The sequence below is a fragment of the Amblyomma maculatum genome, chromosome 9 (genome assembly GCF_055883805.1).
Source record: "Amblyomma maculatum isolate TAMU_Amacu chromosome 9, ASM5588380v1, whole genome shotgun sequence".
In the NCBI taxonomy this organism is placed as follows: Eukaryota; Metazoa; Arthropoda; class Arachnida; order Ixodida; family Ixodidae; genus Amblyomma; species Amblyomma maculatum.
In genome coordinates this window covers 12,488,383-12,512,081 of record NC_139352.1, presented here as the reverse complement: position 1 = coordinate 12,512,081, position 23,699 = coordinate 12,488,383, and the positions used below count along the sequence as shown (strand labels likewise).

Here is a 23,699-nt window from a genome sequence, read left to right as displayed (position 1 = left end):
CATGGGCACAGTTCCCGTTGACGAGTGGAATAACTAGGGTCGCTTCACTGTTTATCACAACACGCAAGCCATCGTCGCGCAAGCTGTCGTCTGCTTTCATGCGGCGGCCCATGCGGCGGCTGCAGCTGCACCATTTCGGCACTGACCTCTGAGAAGGTGCACAGTTTTGCTCATGGAGGAAGAGAACAGCTTCCTTCCTCCATGGTTTTGCTCATTGGTTTTGCTAAACTTTTCGTGCACTCGACGTTGCACGACGTCTGCACGTCTGCACTTTTTGAAACGAATGGCGTGGTGCAGAGGGCGCCATGTTGCATCGCTAAAACGAATGGTAAAGTGTAAAGTGCAGCACCACGTGAACCAGTTCACGAAGTGCAGGTGAAACGAACGGACCTGCCCTAGGTTGGCTGGATAATCGAAGAAAAGGTACCAATTTTATTCAAAGCTTCTTGGTGCCGACACATTAAAGCTCTTTACATCGCCCAAAGAAAGACAGTAGTGCTCCGTTTTTCTTGTTCTCATGCATCGTGTGTTTCGCGGCCTCTACGGCCTCTATCCAGCAATCCCCGGTACGGCTCCTGTGAGAAGGTGAGTTCGAGTCTGCGTGCCGTTGAGTGTTTTTGTCCGTCTTGTAATTCGATTTCTCGTCGCATTTACGTTCACGATAGCATTAGTGAAACATGCACGGGTTCTCCGTCGTGATGTCAAGAACGTACGGACGGACTAAAGAAGCGGTCATAAGGTGTGCAATAGAGAAACACCAATTTGTTCCTCTGTGAGTGTGCCAAGTATGCGCCGAGACGTCGGCGCGGCACGTGCTGTATAAATGTGTGATATACTTTAGAGTGCAATGTGTGAACAAATAAGATTGTACCTTTGGAATCTGTTAACATAGACATTGGGCTATTTCATCCTCATGTTTGAACGTCATGTTTCTTAAAACTCGCGTTTTGTACAAATACAGCTCTAAATATGTTTTTTTCAGGTTCGTCTGCATTTGAAATTTTCTGCCGTCTTCTTTAATTTTTTTTTTTTTCCTCAGTCTGAAGTCTAGAATCATGTCATTTCCTAAGCAGCTTGCCTATCTACTGTCCATTCTGTTTCTGTCACGGAGGCGAGCGATAGAGCAGCACAAAAATGAAATCAAGCTAAAGAAGGGAGCAAATGTCAGTGACGTATTGAAATTTTGTAAGAGGGCTCAAAACAATGTTACCATGGCGCTCGTCTGGTGAAAATTTTTATCTGTCATGGGTACCAGCACACTGTGCGAACGAGCTCGTATCGGCATCAAAGAGGCAATTTCCACCCATAGAGTTTCAAAATATGACTATAATTTACACCCGTCAATGGACGTAGGTGGACTTATACGGTTTTCGTAAAAGTTCTAAATTGTTTTTTTTTTTTTCTTTTTTCAGGATTATGTGCACTCGAACAAACCGTCCATTTATTTATTCCGTATGTCATTCATTTGACGGAATGAACATATTATACTCAGTTCAGTTCAGTCGTGTCCGACTCTTCGTGACCCTATGGACCATGTCACGCCACGCTTTCCGGTCTCTCACTATCTTCCTAACATCCCATAACTTCATCTGCAGCGCCTCAAGGATGCCACCTAACTATCGCGTTCGCTGCCTATCCCTTCTCCGGCGACCCTCAACCTTTCCCAACATCGAATCTTTCTCCAGCGACTCCTCTCTTCTCATTAGATGACCAAAGTAGCTGAGCTTTAACTTTAGAACTTGACCCTCCAATGAGCAGTCAGGGTTTATGGTCGACAATATGGACTGATGGCGTCAATTCTTTGGCGGCCAGCCTTCTTCACAGTCCAACTCTCGCATCCATACATCACAACTGGAAAGACCATAGCACGAGTTATACGGATCTTGGTTGGCAGACTAATGTCTCTGCTCTTTACTAGGCGGTCAAGGCTAACCATGGCTCTCTTTCCCAGAAGCAGGCGTCTCCTAATTTCATGGCTGCAGTCTCCTTCCGGGGTAATCTTGGAGCCCAAGAAAAGAAAATCTGTCACAGCTTCCACTTCTTGTCCCTTGATGCTCCAGGACTTGATAGGGCAAGACGCCATGATCTTTGTCTTTTTAACGTTCAGTTTAAGCCCAAACTTGTCACTCTCTTCTTGTACGCGCATCAGAAGTCTCTTGAGTTCCACTTCACTTTCCGCCATTAAAGTGGTATCATCCGCATATCTAAGGTTGTTGATACGTTTTCCAGCAATCTTCACTCCAGCTGAAGACTCGTCCAGACCGGCCTTCCTCATGATGCACTCTGCATGTAGGTTAAATAGGCAGGGCGACAGTATGCAGCCTTGTCTCACTCCTTTCTCAATCTGAAACCAATCAGTAAGACCATGCCCAGTTCTGACTGTGGCCTTTTGCTCTTCATACAGGTTCCTGAGGAGACAGATGAGGTGGATTGGAACTCCCATCTCTTGGAGAGCTTGCCACAATCTTCTGTGATCTACGCAGTCAAACGCTTTCGCATAATCAATAAAGCAGAAGTAGATGGGTTTCTGGAACTCTCTTGCTTTTTCCATGATTCAGCGAAGGTTGGCAATCTGGTCTCTAGTTCCTTTGCCTTTGCGAAACCCAGCTTGCACGTCCAGAATACTACTACTACTTTAATCTGGGGATCATGAGTTGACAAAATGAGACAATTTGTGCTCTACATTATCACAGCATATCTGAGCAGAAAAAAATGTTCACCTATGTCACACGCACGCACACACAAACGATGTACTTTCATTGTTGTTCCCAGAAACAAAAGGCTGTTATAAAGAAAGCTATAATTACTAAAGGAAAAAGTGACATATTAAGAACAAGTGATTTCACTTATTGCGCAGTTCGGAAGGTTTGAGTTTGAGTCAGTTCATTCAGGGGTGAACGTGCTACTCCATATATACTGCTCCAAACTGGCTGCTTCGATGCTCTGCCGTCAAATTTAGCAGAACGCAGATTTGTGCTGCACAGGGGGTTGTTGATGACATTTCCTCCAAAAATGTGTTTCGATACAATTCGATTAAGTGACAGTGAAAAGCACATGGGGAAGTGGCATGCTGCAAGCTCTGTGTACACGCTCTAGGGGTTGCTTTATTCGAAACAAAGGCAGCACAATGGTGGAAGTTATAATGCACCTCGCGCTGAGCTTAATCCATATAAAAGTTTCATAAACTAGAAAAGCATAAAGAATAAATTATTTTCTCTTTTATCGCTGCTTGTAAAGTAAGATTTAGCGTTCTGTTGTATCCTCATGCTTAGATTACAGTTGCATAGTATATGAGTTTGCATGATTATCATACCTGAAACGACTGGACCCATTCATAACTTAGTGCCTATAGGCTGTCACTGCAAGCAGTGTTTACATGAAAACGAATGAGCCGTCGCTTGCTGACGGAAGAACCATGCTCTTATTTCCATATATCCTGAAAATTAATTCACTACCAAAATACCTTTTGTTACTCAATAGTCACAAAATGCCCATCTAGGACGCTGTTCAGTAACAAGCCCTGGGCTGTCAAGCCATTCCTGCTTCGCTTTGAAGAGAAGTGCCAAGAATTGGATATACTCAATACGTTACCCGATGTTGCACGTTGTGCATACCCTCTGCCACCTTGGTACAGTTTCCCCAATGTATGTGCCTTAAAAAATTGCACAAAAGCCGGACACCACATGAAAACTTATTACAGAAGTTCTTGATCCTGAACAAAACATGCAGAAATTATAGAACATTTTATACTGGTGGTTCTAAAAAAAAAAGGCACTTTATCTGGACAGTGCCTTAGTAGAAGACAAACTAGGAAAAACAGTAAGGTTGTGGCTGTCTCAATATGCTTCCATTTTCAATGCAGAGTGTTACGCAGTCTTTATGGCAGTAGAAAAAGCAATAAATGAGAATTCGAATAACAACATCATTTACACCGATTTCCTGGGCATACTCACAGCCCTTCAGCCTAAAAATGCAGCTACACCATTGATCGCCGGTATCATGCACAGCATAACAAAAGCCACAACACGAGAACGCAGCATAAAATTTTGCTGGGTCCAAGCCACATTGGAATTAATAAAAATGAGAAGTAGGTGTGTATAGTACAACACCAAATTAAGAAAGAGTGCATTCCTTACAAGGACAGCTTGAAGTTACTACACTATGAGCTGAAAGAAAAATGTCACTCAGAATGGAATAATAAAGTAGAAAATAAGCTGCACCTAATAAAACTGGTATTAGGAGAACAGAAGTCATACTCTCATCAAGAATGCTTCATTAAGGTCACATGAGAAACACGCTCATTAATCACAGCTTTATTCTTACGAAACAGGAGAGATTGGCATGTAGGCTTTGGCAGAAGAAATTACAATAATCCACATTTTATATGCATGCAAAAAACTAGATGGATTGAGAAAAAAAAAACTTTCCACAATTTTATTGATGTACACATTCCATTTCATCCTTGCCTGCTCTTGGGGCATGATTCACTTGTCAGCACTTTATGTATTGTTTCATTCCTAAAGAAAGCTAAGTTTTTAAATCAGTTACAGTATTTTAAAAACCTATTTCGATGTCTCTCATGCATCACGCAGGAAACCTTGCATTTGATGCATGATGGTCTTTGTAAGTAGCCTATGTGCCATTGAACCAAACCAAACTCAACTCATTTTTTTCATTGTGGCTATGGTATTCGTTATTCCTGTCAATTTCATCTGAGTGACATTGCATCATGATCTCTGTTGAGCTACCTTTTGGTGAGTGCATGAGTTTTTGATGCTACCATTGTGAGAGCACTAGCAGCTTGGAATAACTATAGAGGCCTATGTCTTACTGTTAGGCATGCATGGATGTTTGAAATTTCGAATACAAATTGAATATGTTTCTTATTATTCAAAAAATTGATTTTCGAATATTTGAGAATACTAAATGCATCAAACATTTCACGGCACCGTGTGCTTCACCGCAATGCTTGACCATGTTGACTGTGCAGTGAAGCAAAGAGGGCCTCCCCGACAGTATGTTCGAAGTGCACAAAGTGAAGCGTTTCATGAAATCAGAAAAAGAAATGCCGTTCTCACTTTGGCTTCATCACAAATACAGACAAACATCATACACGCGTTCATCAGATAAAGTTACTGTGATGGAAATGGTTGCTGACAGTTTTATTAGATTCATTTGATAATTCGAAGTTTCGATTAAGTTGGACATTTTTTTCTGGCCCCTTGATGGCTGATTTAAGGAGAGTGCACTGTATTCAGCAGCAATATGAGCCCAGTTTCATGCAGGACCAGCCTGTACAAAAAAAAGGTGTATGGAATCATGTATAAAATATATCCTGGATTTTTCAGTAGGGATATACACTTCTATGCAGTTCTAGTCTAATTTTATTTCTAAGTACCATGTGCATTCCTAAATGAACAGGGCAAAGAATGTTTGCTATTTTTAATAGCCTTTTTCTTTTTTTTTTTTCGCTGACTAGATAATCGATTTAGTGTTCGGAGGCATTTTTTCTCATATTTGTATTTGAACATCTCAATATTGTCACACCTCTACTTACTGTCCGATAATAACAATTATGTGTGCTCATATCTGCTGTCCATGCATGTTTTGCATGCCAGCTACCTACAGCTAGTCTTCGTTTGCCATGTTTGTGACGACTGCATATTTAAGCCTCATTATAGTGCCCTTAGATCTTCATTATTAACCCATCCACCGCGGTAATACTGTGGTTAGGGCTCTAGACTGTTGTACCCCAAGTGGTCGAAATTTCTGGAGCCTTCCACTACACTGTGTCTGTCATAGCCCAAATCACTTTGAGATGTTAAACCTCACAAACCAAACCAAACCTTCACCATTTACCCCTCTCGAGAGGGCATCAGTCCTTATCATTTCAATGTGTATCACAGGTCATGAAATATATGCTTTGTTTTATTACCCAGGTTCAGTCGTGGCACACAACACACAACAGCTGTCTCAGCTCCTCGACAAAGATTGCCAGGAAGAAAGAGGCAGCAACTTGTGGGCTCCAAACTTGGCATTTCCACTGTTTTTTGCACAAGCTTCAAGAGCTGCCAAAGCACACATAGTGGCGAGCATGTCTTTCAATCCAGCCATTGCAGCAGAAGCATTGCATGGAGTGACAACCAGGCATACAATCTTTCTTGTCGCACAGGCCACGCCTGTGCCAACTGTGTCCCATGGCTTTTAGAGTGAAGTCATGCCTGATTTATCACGTGCAGTCTACATGGATGAACATTGTTGTAGTGTCTTTGGAAATAGTGAGTGCACATTCTGGCTGCATCTTGAGTACTGTGAACCCAAGATATGTGCCTAAAGGCAGCTGCTGTTGAATAACGCTCCGAGTGCTGCCTGTATTCTTTAGGAGAGAATGAAGTGCACAGATATAATGCAAGTGTACTGAAGAGGAAATAAAAGCTAACTAGAACATGAGAAGGGAAAAATAACTGCTGAAGTATAAACATGGGGATGTACATACATGTTGTTAGAGCACAAGGCTGGTTAGTCTTGCTCTCATGGGCCGACCTATAACCTAATTTTAGTAATGTGGGAGGTATAAATAGTATCTTGGCCAGGAATCACAGTATATTATCATGCAGTTCAGAACACTAAGCTTTACATGCACCTACCTGGAATATTAGCAACCTAAGTTGGTGGCCTTGAGAACCCTTTGAAAGACATAGTTATTGCAACTTCCACCTTTCACATGTAGAATCGAAATTGATAAATATTGTCCAAGCGTTTTGAGTGTCTATGCGGTTGATAGCTCTTGCCATAGTCGGGAATTATGCTAATTAGTGAATTAAACAACAGGGCTTGTGCCATTGTTTGAAGACAATTTCATACTTTTATTGGCTCTTAAGCCAAAGATCCTTAGTCGATTGTGCACAAGAAAAAGTAGCATTTATTTTATGTCTGTGAAAGAGAAGTGTCATAGTGCCATTCTTTACAGTACGGTTTCAGGCTCTTCAATAAGGCACTGATGCATTTCCTAATTGTTTGTTTCCATAGCGCCTATCAGGCAAGTGATCATATTTTGTATATATACAGTTACGTGCTGTTAAATATGACTTGGAGTTTTCTTCACAGGTCATTTAAATATTCATTGAGCAGCTGCAAAGTGGGGTGCCTAGCAGTAAGCCTCCTGGCACAAGATGCGATTCTGTTAGTACTGTATGGCACATACATAAGCTGAAGGATGGTGTCCCATGCTACGGCAGCAGCTGGCCGTTTTTAACAATGTTTTTGGGACTGCTGAGTTCTGCTTATGATGCAGAATTTAGTTTTAGTTCAACAAAAGGGTAGCTGTATTTGCATTGTTAATAGCAGTAATTATTGGCACGAGGGCAGTGGTTGTGCACAAGAAGCATTTTTTTATGTCCGTGAAAGAGAACTGTTATGGCACCAGTCTCAACTGCTAGGTTTCGAGCTCTTTGGTTGGACACTGATGCATCACCTAATCCAGGTGTTCTCAAGCTGGGCTCTGCGTGCTCCCACTGGACTGCACCCACCCCTTCTAGCTATTTGCAGACCAGGCATAGAGCCTAGATCATCGAAACCCATTTTAGAGCATTAGTTCTTCCATTGCCTCACTTACTTTAGAGTAGGCATGGATTAGAGTAGAGGAGGAGGTGTTGGTTTTTCTTATCCAAGTTCCTTCCTAAGGGCATGGAGCAGCAGATAACAAATTGAAATAGGGTCAATGGTCACGCCACTTCACATCATTTTATCTGCAACCAGTCAGCCATCGATCTTTGTCAAGCAGATGAATTAGACCGAAAGCTGGTTGTAGTGTTCTGCATTATTGTTTTGAATTTTATGGTCTTCACAGAAGGGAGATCGGGGCAATTTATTAAAAAACTTTGATTGCGAGAAGCAAGAAAAGTCTATTAATATCAAAACTTAACTAAAGCACAAGAAAAACCAGGATGGGTCTGGTCCATTCAAAAGCAACATCAGCTGATTGGTATTGGGGGGGGGGGGGGGGGGAGAAGGGGAATGGGGATTAAGGGGGGTTATTGACACACATTAGCAGCGTTTACATGGATTCAACTGGGGCGGGACGAGTTGAGTTATTGGGTCAGGGAGTCAAAGGGTCGAGTCAACTCCGCTGCAAGGGGTGAGTTGACTCGCTCGACCTTGGTGCAGAAAGCATGTAAACGCTGTTTAGTACAGTCGAAGAATAGTGGGAGAGGAGAACAGTAAGGAAAATATAAAGGATGCGCTGGGGAATAAAACGGAATATGATGCCATATACTAGTTCTCTGCTGCCGTAATCGCCGCTCGTCGGGTCGGGTTCATGTAAACCCAGTAGGGTCAAGTCCACTGTACTCGACTCTTCAACTCAACCCCCCACAATTGGGTCGATGTAAACGGATATTGATGGCTGTTGGGGTTGCATGAAGCAGGAAGGTTTGAGAACCCCTGATCTAATTGTTTGTACCTATAGTACCTATTATGCAAGCCTTCAGTTTTTACATTTGCAGGTCAGTACCTTAAAATGAGGCTTGTGGAGTTTAGTAGTGCTTTTTAATATTCGTTGAGCAGCTGCAAAGTGCAATGCTTTACAGTAGACCCCATCACACATGAAGTAATTCCGATAGTATTGTGAAACGTGTGCATAGGCTTAAGGCTGTGCTTTCAGGCTTAGGCACCAACTGGCTGTTTTTCACAATGCTTGTGGAACTGCTGTAGCCCTGCTTATAATACAGAATTTAGTCTTAGTTACACAAAAGCTGTTATAATAATAATTGGCACGAGGGAAGTTAACAACATGCAGTGCGTAAAACAGTATCATTGTTCGATTTGCCTGCTTGCATTGCTATGTGTTTGCAAACAGCTTCTGCATCAGAAGAGGATTGCTTGTGCAGAGTTTATATGAAATTATTATCTCACTGTGTACTTAGCTGCTTTTGGCTGTAGAGTATGGTTATTTAGAACCAATGCTCATAAAAAGACCAAACATGAGCTTATTATGAGCATATCCCCGCAGGGGGCACCTGTTAAAGCAGGTGTTTGTGTGTTTTGTGCGACACCACGGACCCCGAGCACCCACGCTTAGCCGTGCGTGGCATCGCCGTGTCTGGGGAAAAGGGGATCCTGGTGGTTGAGCCGATGCCGAGTGTTTGGACCTTTAAGGCCCCTCGGCGGAGGCAACACACCACTTTGGCCCACGCTTCCCACAGACGGCACCTCCGGGCTGACCCACCCGGGGGAAATCGGCAGTCGCCTTTTCCTGTCCTCCACTTCATCTTTCACTTTCCTATCTCTTTTGTCAGCACTGTCCTGTCTCCTCCTCACTTCTTGTTTTTCCTTTTTTCTTGGCGGCGAGGGTTAACCTTGTGTGGAGTAGCTACCCTGAGTTGCCCATATTTGGTTATAGTAGCGGTGTACTGCTGGCGTGGGCAGGACTTCTTGCAAGTTCCTGTCCCGTCCCCTCGTTGGGCTCCATGGTGGGTGGCAGGCACAACTACCGAAAACACAAACCCTTTCATGGATTCTTTCTCCCAAACAAATGATCGCCCTCCAAACAAACGAGGGCGGACCGATGCTACAAGCCATTTCTTTGTGAAAACAAAAGAGACTTTCCCAAAGTTCCATGTCATACATAGCGAGGAGCTTGAAAAACCCGCTCGAAAAATCTCCCCTTTCATAGTGTCAAAGTGTCTCACTAAAGACCTGGGCCCTGGATATAAAGTATCAAAACTTGCAAATGGTGACCTCTTGCTAGAAGTACAAACCAAGTGCCAGTCCTCCAACCTGAAAAACATTGTGTCGCTTGGGGACATCCCTGTCGTCATCACTCCCCACCGATCCTTGAACATTGTAAAAGGAGTAATATCTGAGATAGACTTCATTGCTCTCACTGAAGATGAAATGGCAGAAGGACTAGCAGACCAAAACGTCATAGCAGTTCACAGAATAAAAATCCGAAAGGATAACAAGGAGATCCCTACAAAACATCTGGTTCTGACTTTCAATAGCTGCACCCTCCCAGAGTCAATTGAAGTCGGATACATCAAAATAAACGTCCGACCGTACATCCCAAATCCGAGGAGATGCTTCAACTGCCAGAAATACGGCCATGGTTCGCAAAGTTGCCGTGGCCGCAGAACTTGTGCGAAATGTGCTGCGAACGACCACAACTCTGATAACTGCACCGCAAACCCACGCTGTGCAAACTGTGAGGGGGATCACCCCGCATACTCTCGATCCTGCCAAAAATGGAAAGAAGAAAAGCAGATCATTACACTAAAAACAACAAAGAACATCACATACAAAGAGGCACGTACTCAGTACAACAAAACCAAGAACGCATTTCAGTTCACAGCGAAACCAAATCTCGCCGATGTGGTGCGACAGGGCGGGGCACCACAACGGCCTTCGGCACCTACCCAGACCTCAAACGAGGCTGAGGTAGTGCCATCCCCTGCCCCGGTGGAAGCAGCTCCCGCTCCTCCACCACCCCCAAAACAGGCTACGCGTCCCTCAGGGTCGGCGGGCCACAAGACCTCCGCCCACGAGGCAAGGTCTAAAAAGAAAGAACACGTGCCTCTGGCACGTTCGTCCAGCACCTCAGACGAGGTAATGGACATAGGCCAGGACAGCTCTTTGCCGTCTTCGTCACAGAGACGGCAGAGCTCCTTGGAAAGAACCAAAACAGACAAGGCCCGAATCACGGGCCCTGGAAAAAACCTAACTTAATTTATAAGCTTTCAACAAAATAAGATGGCATTCCTGGTACAGTGGAACTGTAGAGGACTTCTAAAGAATATTAATGACATAAAAGACATTCTAGATACAGTCTCGCCAGTTGCACTGTGCGTACAGGAAACAAATTTAGGTTGCATGCACTCGAATATACTGAAAAAATATCAAGTCTTCCGCCGAGATCGAGAGCAAGCAAGCAGGCTTTCGGGTGGTGCGGCCATCATATTGCAAAGTGGAGTTCCAGCTCAAGAACTGAAATTAAACACTCCCTTAGAAGCTGTAGCAGCCACAATAATTGCCTTTAAAACTCTTACTGTGTGTTCTGTCTATCTTGAACCAAATCTTAAAATAACACTCCATGATCTAGAAAACCTTTTTTGCCAACTACCAGAGCCCTACCTAGTAGTAGGAGATTTTAATGCACACTCCCCTTTGTGGGGAAGTGAAAAAAGTGATACACGTGGACAGCTTATCGAGGATTTTATTCTTAGTTCAGACATTTGCTTATTGAACTCCTGTAAGCCCACGTACTGTTCACCAAGGTCAGGAAAAATGAGTTTTTTAGATTTGGCTTTTAGTTCACCTTCCCTTTTTAATGATTTTAAATGGGATGTTCTGAACAACCCGTATAGTAGCGACCACCTGCCAGCAATAATCAGCTTATCATCCTCACCATCAGTCATGCCGACCAAACCGAAACGGTGGAAACTTCACTTAGCAGATTGGGAGCTTTTTAAAGTAGAGGCGAATCTAGGAGCAGTTTTCTCAGATGCCCTTAGTGTCGACAGACTAAATGAGTTGTTCACGACTTGCATTATCACTGCCGCTCATCTCACCATTCCACAGTCCTTAGGTGTGGTGCGACAAAAACACAAGACGTGGTGGTCTCGGGAATGTAAGGAGGCCAAAAAGCAACAAAATAAAGCATGGGGTGTTTTCCGAAGGTACCCTACACACGAAAATCTTACAGCTTTTAAAAAGGCCAAAGCTAAAGCTCGATACGTCCGTCGCAACTCTGAAAAAAAATCCTGGCAGAAGTATGTCACGTCAATAAATAGCTCAATGACGTCTAAGAAAATGTGGGAACAAGTTCGTAAACTCAGTGGAAACTTTTCCCCGTTTACAATTCCCATCCTCACAGCCCCTGGTATTCAGACTAGCATAGAAGAACAGGCCAATATACTAGGCGAACATTTCACACACGTTTCAAGTTCGTCACACTACACAGAAACATTCTTAAAATACAAAAACATAGCTGAGAAACAAAAACTCCCAACAAGTGGTGGCAGAAATGAATCATATAATAGTTTTATTACACTCCAAGAAGTAAAGAACGTCCTTGCTGCTGGAAAACAGACTGCGCCTGGCCCTGACGAAATTCATTACGAAATGCTGGCTCATTTATCTGAATCCTCTGTAGAGGCACTTGTGAAATTCTTTAACAGAATTTGGACTCTGGGTAAACTCCCAGAGGCTTGGAAACAAGCTGTTATTGTTCCGTTTCTGAAACCAGGAAAGCCGCCGACCTCAGCGGGCAGTTACAGACCCATAGCTCTGACCAGCTGTTTAGCAAAATGTTTTGAAAGTGTTTTAAACATCAGACTAACTTTCATCCTAGAATCTCACAAACTTCTTAATGTTCATCAGTGTGGTTTTAAAAAAGGGTGCGCAACGACCGACCACTTAGTGCGTCTTGAAAATACTGTCAGGGAAGCGTTCATACATAAACAAAATTGCCTGGCCGTTTTCTTTGACATGGAAAAGGCATACGACACGACTTGGAGGTTCGGGATCCTACGCGATATAGCAGATTTGGGCATCCGAGGCCGGATGCTAAATGTTCTGAAGGACTTTCTATCAGGTCGTTCATTTCAAGTACGTCTCGGTACCACCTTCACGAGGAACTTTATTCAAGAGAATGGGGTACCTCAGGGGTGCATTTTAAGTACAACTTTGTTTATTGTAAAAATGAATTCTATTAGCAAGGTAATCCCAAAATCCATTATGTTCTCGCTGTATGTCGACGACCTTCAAATAGCCTGCACATCCTCAAACATATCAATTTGTGAAAGACAAGTACAATTAACACTAAATAAACTAGACTCATGGGCTTTTAAAAATGGGTTCAAATTTTCCCCACAGAAAACAGTGGCAGTAATGTTCTCGCTGAAACGAGATATACAGATCAATCCCAAGCTACACCTAAATGGGATTGAGTTGCCAGTAAAGAGCGAACATAAATTTTTGGGTGTAACGTTCGACAGAAAACTAACATTCCTGCCTCACATAAACATCCTAAAGAGGAAAGCCATAAAATCTCTAAACATACTGAAGGTTCTCTCTCGGAAACATTGGGGGTCTGATAGGGCGTGTCTTCTACATATATATCGATCTGTTGTGCGGTCTAGCTTGGACTACGGGTCTATAGTCTACGGGTCAGCTAGACCATCATATTTAAGGAAATTGGACCCGGTACATAACCTAGGTTTACGCCTTTCTTGTGGCGCTTACAGAACATCCCCTGTTGATAGTCTATATGCAGAGACGAACGAGCCTCCGCTGAAAGATAGAAGGGCTTCACTCACATGTGCTTATGTCCTTAGAATAAGATCACAGAAAAAACACCTCTGCTATCCAATAGTCTCAACATGCCGCTCACGAGTAATTTTCACAAATAAACCACAAGCAACGAGGCCACTGATAATGCGTTTCGAAGACATTTGCAGTGAGCTAGAAATTCTGGACACCTTGCCCGACACTGCACCAAAAAACAGGCCCCTACCCCCATGGTACAAACTTCCAAATGTCTGTGATCTCACTCTAACACGCTTCAACAAAAGCCAAACTCCTAAAGAACATATAATACAAGAATTTCGCACAATAAAAGAAAAGTACAGTAATTATACAGAGTTTTATACAGATGGATCAAAAACTTCTACTTATGTTGGCTGTGCCGTAGTTGAAGAGAACTGGGAACAAATAATTAGGCTTCCTCAGTGCGCATCAATTTTTACAGCTGAATCTTATGCTATCCTGACAGCTGTAGGAAAAATAGTGAATGAAGGCATTGGGAACAGTGTCATCTACACCGATTCGTTGAGCGTACTGACGGCTTTAAATCACAGAAATGCTGCCATGCCTCTAATCGGTGACATAATACATAATGTAAAAATGATCACAACACAAGGACATAACATAGTGTTCTGTTGGGTCCCTAGTCACGTAGGCATTGACGGCAATGAAAGAGCAGACAAATGTGCTGCACTTGCCCACAACAAATTGATTCAGAAAGCAAACATACCACATAGTGATTGCTTGAAATTAATAAAACATAAACAGATGAATAAATGGCAGTCCAGATGGCACAACCAAGAAAATAATAAGTTGCGTCTCATAAAGCCTGTACTAGGAGAATGGAAATCGAGCACACATCAACAACGTTTTATGGAAGTGATAGTATGCCGTCTTCGTATTGGACATACTCATCTTACACATAACTTTCTGCTAATGAAACATAACAAACCGACCTGTGAAGAATGCGACGAGATACTCACTGTAAACCACATTCTAATTACATGCTCAAAACTTGAGGCACTACGGAGAAAACATTTTACTATATTTTACAATCATACCATCCCATTTCATCCCACCTTGCTTTTAGGAGAAAGAGCACTTGTAAACCTAGCATCTGTTCTCAGTTTCCTAGAAGAAGGAAACTTTTTAAATAAACTATAGATTTAACATTAACCTTGCTCTTGGCGCATGATAGCCTTAGTTGCTTATGCGCCATAAAACCCAACACAACACAACACATTATTATGAGCATATATGAGCAAAAATTAGCAATATGCTTATTTGGCACATATCGGAAGATATTTGTTTAGTTGGGCAAAATTTTTTTCTGCTTCCTTTTGCAGTTCATTAGTTTTTGTTGTTCAGACTTAATCGTCAGTACGACCCACAAAGGTCTATTATTAAGCACCTGGACTATTAGAAACTTTAGAGCTACTTTCACTGTCATCACATTGTTGTGTACACGCTCTTGATGCAGAGGGAAAATGTTTTTTTTTTCAGCATGTTTCAAGAAATGGGAATGTAACCATCTCCAGGGATGTTTTATTCGGCAGTCTCCTTGTGATCATTGTTGACCTTCGTTTCGTACATTTTCTGTTAATTGTTTTCAATTACTCTGCTTGACTTCAATTTTTATAAATTAGTAAAAAGCTGGCACTTGTGGCACCCAATTTCTCACGTCTTGGCCGTTTTAGTGGTGTTTTTTTCATTCGATGGAGCATATTTGGCACATACTCGGAGATTATGACTAATAGCTTACCAGTATCGCTCAAGAGGAAAGTATGTAATAGTTACATCTTACTTGTGCTCACTTATAGGGCTGAAACATGGAGGCTAACAAAAAGGGTTCTACTTAATTTGACAATGCAGAGAACCATGGAAAAGAAGATGGTGTGTGTAACAATGATAGGAAGCGTGCAGAGTGGGTCAGGGTAGCAGCTCAAGTTCATGACATTCTAGTGAAAATTAAGAAGAAATGGACATGTAGTACAAAGAGAGGATAACCCATTAAGGGTAACAGATTCCAAGGTAAAGAAAGCGTAACAGGGAGTGGCAAAAAGTTATATGGGTGGATAGGGGGAATATTGCAGGGGTCAAGTGGATGTAGCCAAAAAAGGACCGGGTTAATTGGAGTAACATGGAAAAAGCTTTTGCCCTGCAGTGGGTATAGTCTGGCTGATGATGATGTTTAGTTGGTTAGTAGATTAAATGAATCCTAACATGTTGCAATACTTTTGGCAGCAAATAAGAAAGTGGCACAGAAGCAGGACTTCAGTCTTTTAGTTACAGCAAAATAATTGTCATGCAAATATATGAAGCAATACAGCAGGTATTGTGAAGATTGTGCCATATCTACAAGGAGACATGCTGCAGCTTTCCTGTATTTTGCACTTTAAGCTCTGCACATTTTATTGATATTTAAGAAGTATATTTACGTGGATAGGCTGCACCAGTGACTGACAACTGCAAGTTGAAGCCTGATGCTTCTCAAATTCTTGTATATCTGAGAGGCAGTTGAGCCCCAAAAAAATTTTACCAAGCTAACCCTGTTCTGTGGAACTCTCAAACAAATAAAAGGTTTCCTTTCCTAATTCATGCTCTTTTTTATAACATCAGCTTTTTTATTTCTTTTTGCTGTCCTAATCACTGCCCATGGTACTTACGTTGAGCGGAGGGTTCTTTTTTTTAGACTCATCTAATAACTTTTAATTTCTGGCATATCTATTACCCATCTCCAAGCCTGCATGAGTAAGGCCTTTTCTACTGCTTGTTAATTGTGTTTAAGAGGTAGACCGGGTGATAAATAATTTATGTCTGTCTCCTTTTAAGATCTGTATGCCTTGTTTGATTATGCAGGCTTGGATGCAGCTCCTACCAGCTGTGATGCACTGCCTCAACAAAAGATGCCAGCTGGAAGTGAGCGCCACATGTGTTCCGAGTGTGACTACACAACAGCTAATCTCTGTGACATCAGGAAGCATCAGAGGACACATACTGGAGAGCGCCCCTTTCAGTGCATCCATTGCGACAAAAGCTTCAGGGACAGTAGCACCCTTGCAGCACACCTTCGAACTCACACTGGCGAAAAGCCATACCACTGCAATCACTGTGGCAAGAATTTCAGAGTGAGCTCTGATCTGACGCGCCACATTCGCACACACACAGGCGAGAAGCCATACCATTGCCATTTATGTCCTATGGCTTTTGTTTCAAAGTCAGACCTGTGCCGTCATTTGCAGACACATGAGAATAGAAAGGCTGTAGTGTTTTCGCACCAAGATCTGCTTCCATGTTGAATCTCATACTGTAAGTAGAGTATGCTCACCTAAAGCCATCTACTGTTTTATAATGGTGCAGAGCGTCATGTAGTACAGTTTGTAGTGAATAACTGTGCATTTTTTGTTTCTGCCAATTTGACCGATACGTGTATTAAAATAATGCAGGACGACAATTTAACGATGTCCACAGTGATGAAGTCTGTTATTGGTCCAATATTTCTAACTAGTTACGAACATTTTCGAATGAGTTCCTCTGAACATTACAGTTTTGTTTGTTTGGCCTTTACCATAGTTTTTGGCTCTTGTGTTTGCCTATCTGGTTTAGGGTCACTGGAGAACACCCCCAGCGTTATGCGGAGTGCCTCATGGACGTTGTCTTATTTTTGTCATTGTGGTAGCCAACCGCATTGTCCACGCTATTGTTTAGTAGAAAGAAGTAGTCTCAAACTTGCAAGCCTTGCGTACAGTGGATATATAGCATATATGACAGTATTGCTAATGCATCTGGGGACATGAGCTAAAAATGTAGGAAGCATGGTCTGAAGTGCTCATGAAATTGTCATCTAGCAAAAATGGGAACTAGTTAAATGAAGAAACTGACCAATGGTAATGCATCAGATTAAAAAAAGATCAATTTTTACATGCGAATCTTTCAAAGTAAAACTATTCTATGAGCCACACTACCTTGTAAAATAGGGCGTATGAGTGGGTGGATTTTTAAACCGCTTTTACTCATTTCAGCCGATAATATCAAGGTCACATTGCTGAGATGTACTATTTTTTCATGGCAAAAATAGTTTTTGCCGACCATCTCCACTAAATACCTTAGCCTTAAGCATAGTGTTCTAATTAGTAGCCTCTCAAACTGTCACCCATTTTCACAAATGTGACTTGATGCTCCACCTCTAATATTTGGAGTGGGGAAAACAGCTGCTCCTCCACTCCAGGGCTGACTGAGATTCATGAATGCCCCTAGGTGTTTCCTCTGATAAGGTATAAGGTCTTGAGAAGTCCTCCTTTACTTGAAACAGTGTAAATTGCGTATGAGGATGAGATAAAAGCCAAATTTTGACCCATAAACTGCCTCCTACTGCTCGTAACATACTAATTTTTTCATGTCAAGTCTTCTGAAGAGCATTCACAAGCAACCTCGACATTCATAGCCTAGTAAAACATATTTTACGGGATTCACAGGGAAGACAGTGGAGAGAAACGACCAGAAACGCTTTTATGTCTGGCAACAGTTACTGCTTCTGATGTACAGTTTACGTAGAGCATGATGTAGGTGTTGAGAAATTCTGTGAAATTTGTGTTTATTCAGATTTGGTGTGATATCCCTGTCACGCCCTCAGAGGGCTCGGGCGCTAGGGGCCGAGTGATGTAAACGTGTGCTGCCTCGCAATGCGTTGCAACGTATGTGCCCAAATAAACGAATTCGGCTCCAGGTGCAAATGACACTTGTGGTTTCTAAGCGAGCTGGGAGGCGTAATATCCCTCCCTAGAACAAGTTAAACAATGCGCTCCCATAACAGTGCCCTGCTTCTAAAGACGTACTTACCACCCCCGGGCAACAGGAAAGCCAATTGACACAGGCAGCACAGATGTCCACACTGCTTACTGCATTTTCGATGCCCCCAGCTTCCTGTATGCAACAAACCGTTTCCCACAAGTTTGCTGCCGTCTGTGGAAGCCACCACCTGGCAAGCTGAACCGCCGAATGCACACTGGAACTTGGCACTCAGTAGGCTCTGAAACGTTCTTCAGATAATGTGTTGATCAACTACAGTACGGTTGGTGGCAGATTATCATGGTTGTCCTCGCTCGGCATCAGTGGCAGGGATGTCAGGAGGCTAACCATGGCCACACACATAATGTTCCAGAAGTTCTGTGCACTTTCACTGTATTCACTTTCGTGGAAAGTTTGATATACCTGTAGAACGAGTCTACTTAGCGAGCGAACAATGCGACGTTTACCGTGTTTTAGTGCAGTGGTGGTCGAGGAGCACCCAAGGTAGCACCGCTGCCAACTTGAGATCCTTGAGGAAACTCCGAAAACTTCAGTTACCAACTCCACTGGAGGAGCTGTTCATGTGGGGGTTAGTTTCTGAAACGAAAAATGGGCCTCGAGGGCTGCTTGGAGTAGAAATTCGAGTGAAGACATATTTGTTGAATATGGCTGTATGTGTCAAAGATTGTTGCTTTGTCATCTTTCACCTGTTCTTCTGAATTGCCAAATTCTTAGAGAATAATGCCATGCATTTCTTTTTAAACATTGCAATATAACTTTTGTTTTTCTGATGCTTTGCAGCTCATGAAAAGCATTCCTCATCAACGAATGTGTGAGCATTAAAGTGCATCTTTAGATTTTCTTTATTCCAACTTTCCGCTTAATTCTCAGAGGATCTTCTGTCATGGCATTCTCTCAGGGGGCAAAAATTGTGAAATGCATAATGTTTAGAATGGCATGAATGCGTAGTAGAACATTTCTCTCCCAAGGACGCACTGAGCACGTTGGTCTCATGCTCTTAGGATCCCTTTCCAAAAGTGGCTACAGGGTGTCGTGTTACTCCTTACACTATGTCAAGGAAACAATCAATTTAGCGAAGAAACCTCGTGACATTTGGCATGGTTGTTATGCAGAAGTGAAGAGAGATATCTAGAAACAGAGGAAAATTGCAGATATCTAATGCCTTGCTGTCTAATGAAACACTGATGCAGTTCCAACAAGAAATGCACATTCTCAAAATTTTAGTTTCCTTATTCACAATCAATTAATATATTGTTAGTGTATACATACCTTGAAATGGGTTTTTGTCATCAGTTTCAGAGTTATAATAATGAAAAACAAGCACATATGCAGTGATTTGCAAACACCCATTGTCTTACTTGAATAGGCAAGATGCAGTGAATTTGAAATGCTTGATGTCCTCTCTAACTGCAAAGTATATTAAGAACAAAGTGAAACCCAATGTTAAGAAAGTATCGCTATTAGAAGCGGCTGTTTTGCTTGGCTACATTTTTTTTATGTCACCTTTGCACAATAATTTGCTTTGAGCTGTGTGTAAATGTAGGCTTTTACGTATTGACTTTCATTTAGTTCTCACTAGTCGTGAACCTAGCCTTTTGTGAATCCTTCATTTCCCTCTCGGTTTTTGTTTTCCATCCTGTTTGTATGGAGCATCACCTCAGTTTTCATGTTGTCAAGAACTGATTGTTATTGTTATGCTGGAGTGACTCTCTACATTGCATATGTATTGTTTTCATGATCTTGATTGCTACAGAAAAATTTTGTCTCCACTCATAAAATTGAGGCTCTTTTGCTGCAGTTCCATTTTTGATTTTTTTATTGTATTTTGCTAACAACTTATGTGGGTTCCCACATCAGAGCTTTTTCACTGCGCCAGCACTCGAAATCACAATAAGTAATTTGAGTGATTTTTATTTTTGCACCCCTCTTTTGTCTTAAGTTAAAATGAAACACATTATGGTGACAGGTGGATTTCGATCCAACAGTGGCGTGAGCAGACAAGTTTTGCTTAAAACTGCAGTAGACCACTGTGCCACCATCGCAACCAAACATCCCATGTATTTAAATGCCAGTCTTTCAAGCTGTATTTTGCATTGATCATCTTCATCAACAAATTTGGTCAATGATCAATGTATCAAAAACAGTCTGCTCTAGCTTTGCTTATGCAGCCCCAACATATTATAGTACGCTAGACTTAGGTTCTCAGTTCCTATATTTCACTGCTCTGTCTAGAGCCTGCTTGACTAAACTTGAAAACATCCTTGAACTGAAACTAAATTGTAACCCAATGGGCTAACGCACCAAATATGCATTTATCCTAACCACATTAAATTGGCCATCATAGCTTTAGAGCGGAAGCTCTACTTCTACCATTCGAAGTCTCGAGGTCATCTAGCTCCAAACATTTTGCCTAGAACTGTCGCACTGCGCAGCAAACATATCATCCTCATTCTCTAAGGTTATTCGTCTGCACGAAAATTGGAGTGACAGGGTTTCCAACCAGCACCAGAACCAACACATCAGCTTCCCTGGCACAGGTGCGAGAGCACTATACTATCGCCACAGCCATGCCTCGTGTAAAACTGCAACACACTCTCATGCTGTGCATTAGTAATCATCATGAGGATTCATCTGTGCTGCTCTTTCATTTAAGATCTTTCATCAAAAAATTATTGTTTTTGCAGTGTTAATATGGAATGTTTATCTGGCTTTGTATTTGGCATTTTTAGCTTGCAAGGGTAATTATTTGCAAGGAGCTTTCTAAAAAAAAAGCGAAGAATAAAAAGTGCTATTTTTCCTGTTTCATGTTCCTTTTTAATACAAAGGTAGCTATTTTTTTCTCCTGAACATGGATATAATAATTTTTATGCATCACATGTCTGCATGTATAAGGGTCACTTCGCTGCTCATTAATTGTGTTGAGACGGGTCAAGGACAGCATGTTGCTATTTTTGTCATAATTTAAGATGTGTGCACTTCATTTCATTGTGCAGGCTTCGAGGCAGCTCGTAGGAGCTGTGATGCACTGCCTCAACAAAAGATCAAGGTTGGAAGGCGGCACCACACGTGTCCCGAGTGTGGCTATGCCACGGCTCATCTCTACGACTTAAAGAAGCACCAGAGAAGACACATTGGGGAGCGCCCCTTTCGGTGCATACATTGTGGCATGAACTTCACAGAAAGCAGCAACCTTGCGACACACCTTCGAACTCACACTGGAGAAAAGCCGTACCATTGCAATCATTGTGGCAAGAATTTTAGAGCGAGCACTGATCTGACACGCCACATTCGTATACACACAGGCGAGAGGCCGTACCATTGCCATTTGTGTCCTATGGTTTTTGCTTCAAAGTCAGGCCTGTGCCGTCATTTGCAGACACATGAGAATAGAAAGACTTGGTAGTGTTTTGGCACCATGTTGAATCTCATACTGTAAGCAGAATATGCTCACCTAAAGCCATCTGCTGTTTCATAATGGTGCAGAGCATCATATAGTACAGTTTGTAGCAAAAAATTGTGCACTTTGAGTTTCTGCCAGTGTGACCGATAAGTTTTACTAAATTTTATAGTTCATAGTCACAATTATTTTTTGCTTTGTTAAAATATGCATTCCTGTTCAGTGCTCGGCCTTAATTCTACTTAATGGTCATCACATGCGAAGCAGGAGAATAGTTTGATGATATCCACGGTGATGCAAGTCCTGCTGGTCCAATGTTTCTGACAAGTTACAAACTTCTGGATGAATGGCTCTGAATATTCAGTTTTGTGTGTTTAGCATCTAACGTTGTTTTAAATGTTTATCTTTTTCCCTGTTGTGGTTTGACAGCAGAAAAACAAATTGAAAATCCTACTTAGAAACGAGACAGGCAAGCAGGGTATGACCTAATTTGAATATATATTTCTTGTGCACTGGAAAAATGAGTCTTTGGTTCTGGTTTTGATTTTCTATTGCTTACCACAATTTGTCCAAGGAATATGTCAGTCTTGCTCAATTTTTGTTTTGTTGGCCTTTATATTTAGGTCTGTTCATCTTCTTGAATCAGTGCATCATAATTATTTCTTGGCTTTGTTAAAAATTTCATTCCTATTCACGGCTTGGCCTTAATTCTGCTTCATGGTGTATCACTTATGAAGCATTTATGTGTATTTTTGTTTGCTCTTTGTGCTTTTTCCTAGTTAACACGTCCTAGTTACTGCGTTTGCAGACATTTTCTTGTTATGATCATGTAGCAGTTTTGCAAACTTTGTACTTTACTTCTGCACTGAGGAAAAAACAATCAGTCTTATGCAGTAATTGCTGTTCTCTTATGCATTCTTTCTGTCTTGTATCTGTTAACAAAACCACAAAAAAATCAATTTATTGACACATAGGTAAGTTATCAATGCATAATTATGTGTGCTAGACAGCACAAAATAGATCAACTACATGCTTAAATTTATTTTTAAGCAGGAATTTTCAGCCCACCCCTGCTGCATACCTTGCCAAGTAGCATTTTGACACTAATTTTCATAGTGTGTAGAGCTCAATTGGATGAGTGGGTTGTTATATACAAAAATTTTTGTGGATTGGAACAGTTCTGAAATTTATGAAAAATTGCAGAGTGAACATTAGGCCACTGACCAACAAGTCAGACTCACCAACTAAAGTTTCTATAGTGGCCATTGACAGATGGTTCCCTCATTCAACTATGCTACTTCCTTACCATGCGGCATTCCATCAGATCCCAGGCTGTGGCAAAAATTTGATAAATCATTTAATGTGGGTGATGAAAACAAAATGAATGTGTCAAAGGAGCTGAAAACCAATATCATTTGTGGCATTAGTGTTCAAGGTCAAATGGATTCTCTTTTCCTTCTTGATAGATATTGTAACCATATGCCATGTACACTGGAAAGAGCAAAAAACATAAAATTAGCCCTCTTGGTTTTTCTTAATTGCTTAAAAAGGTGGTCTGGTTATTGCATGAAAGGTATCTCTTTGTGTAATGCACATACATTTTGTTAGCTGTACTGATAATGTTTTCTTTTTTTTTTTGTTTGTTTGTTTAAATGTAATAGTGATAAAATGCAGTAGCACTACCTAGAAAATCCGGCATCTGCGTTGCCGTTAGCATTTGAGCGAAAAAGCATATGGGCATGGTGCTGGCAGGTGACATAGCCAAGCACTGGTTCTTTAATTGTTAGTATGGCTTAATGAGACCACATATAATCAGCAAGTTGGAAGAAGCCAACTTTTCTCATTTGAGTTAGAAGGGTCAAATTATAGCAACCAGTGCTCTTGGATGCTGATTACATGTACACGAACGAGGTACCACTATCTCGTCATACCATGTGCTGTGTGATGTCAGCGCACAGTAAAAAAACCTCAGGTGGTTAAAATGTCTGGAGCCCTCCACTACGGCATCTCATATAGCCTGAGTCGCTTTGAACTTTAAACCCCATCAACTAAACCAAACCTTAAATGTGGAGCTTAAGTGTCCTCCTACTTTTTTTTTCAGAACTTTGACTGCCTTGTGTTCCCATACTTGTGTTTCATACCTGTGCCCAATGCTGAAATTGCTTAGTCATTTCATTAACATGCCTTAGCAAAA

The 23,699-nt window shown here is 41.8% G+C and overlaps 1 protein-coding gene across 5 annotated transcripts; it reads left to right on the top strand.

Annotated features, from left to right (window-relative positions):
* Positions 1 to 112: 112 nt before the first annotated feature.
* On the top strand, positions 113 to 22,851 carry LOC146178334 (uncharacterized). Of its 5 annotated transcripts, none has more exons than XM_084578160.1 (4): positions 113 to 585; positions 5,940 to 6,278; positions 16,159 to 16,427; positions 21,102 to 21,352. In XM_084578160.1, exons 2-4 carry the CDS (start codon positions 6,218 to 6,220, stop codon positions 21,216 to 21,218), a joined length of 447 nt encoding a protein of 148 aa, XP_084434286.1. In that variant the 5' UTR covers positions 113 to 585; positions 5,940 to 6,217; the 3' UTR covers positions 21,219 to 21,352. The 5 variants fall into 5 exon arrangements, with proteins under 5 accessions (XP_084434286.1, XP_084434285.1, XP_084434284.1 ...); XM_084578159.1 differs by having other exon boundaries at positions 16,159 to 16,608; positions 21,102 to 21,238; XM_084578158.1 differs by having other exon boundaries at positions 293 to 585; positions 16,159 to 16,218; positions 21,102 to 22,851.
* The last annotated feature ends 848 nt before the right edge of the window (positions 22,852 to 23,699 follow it).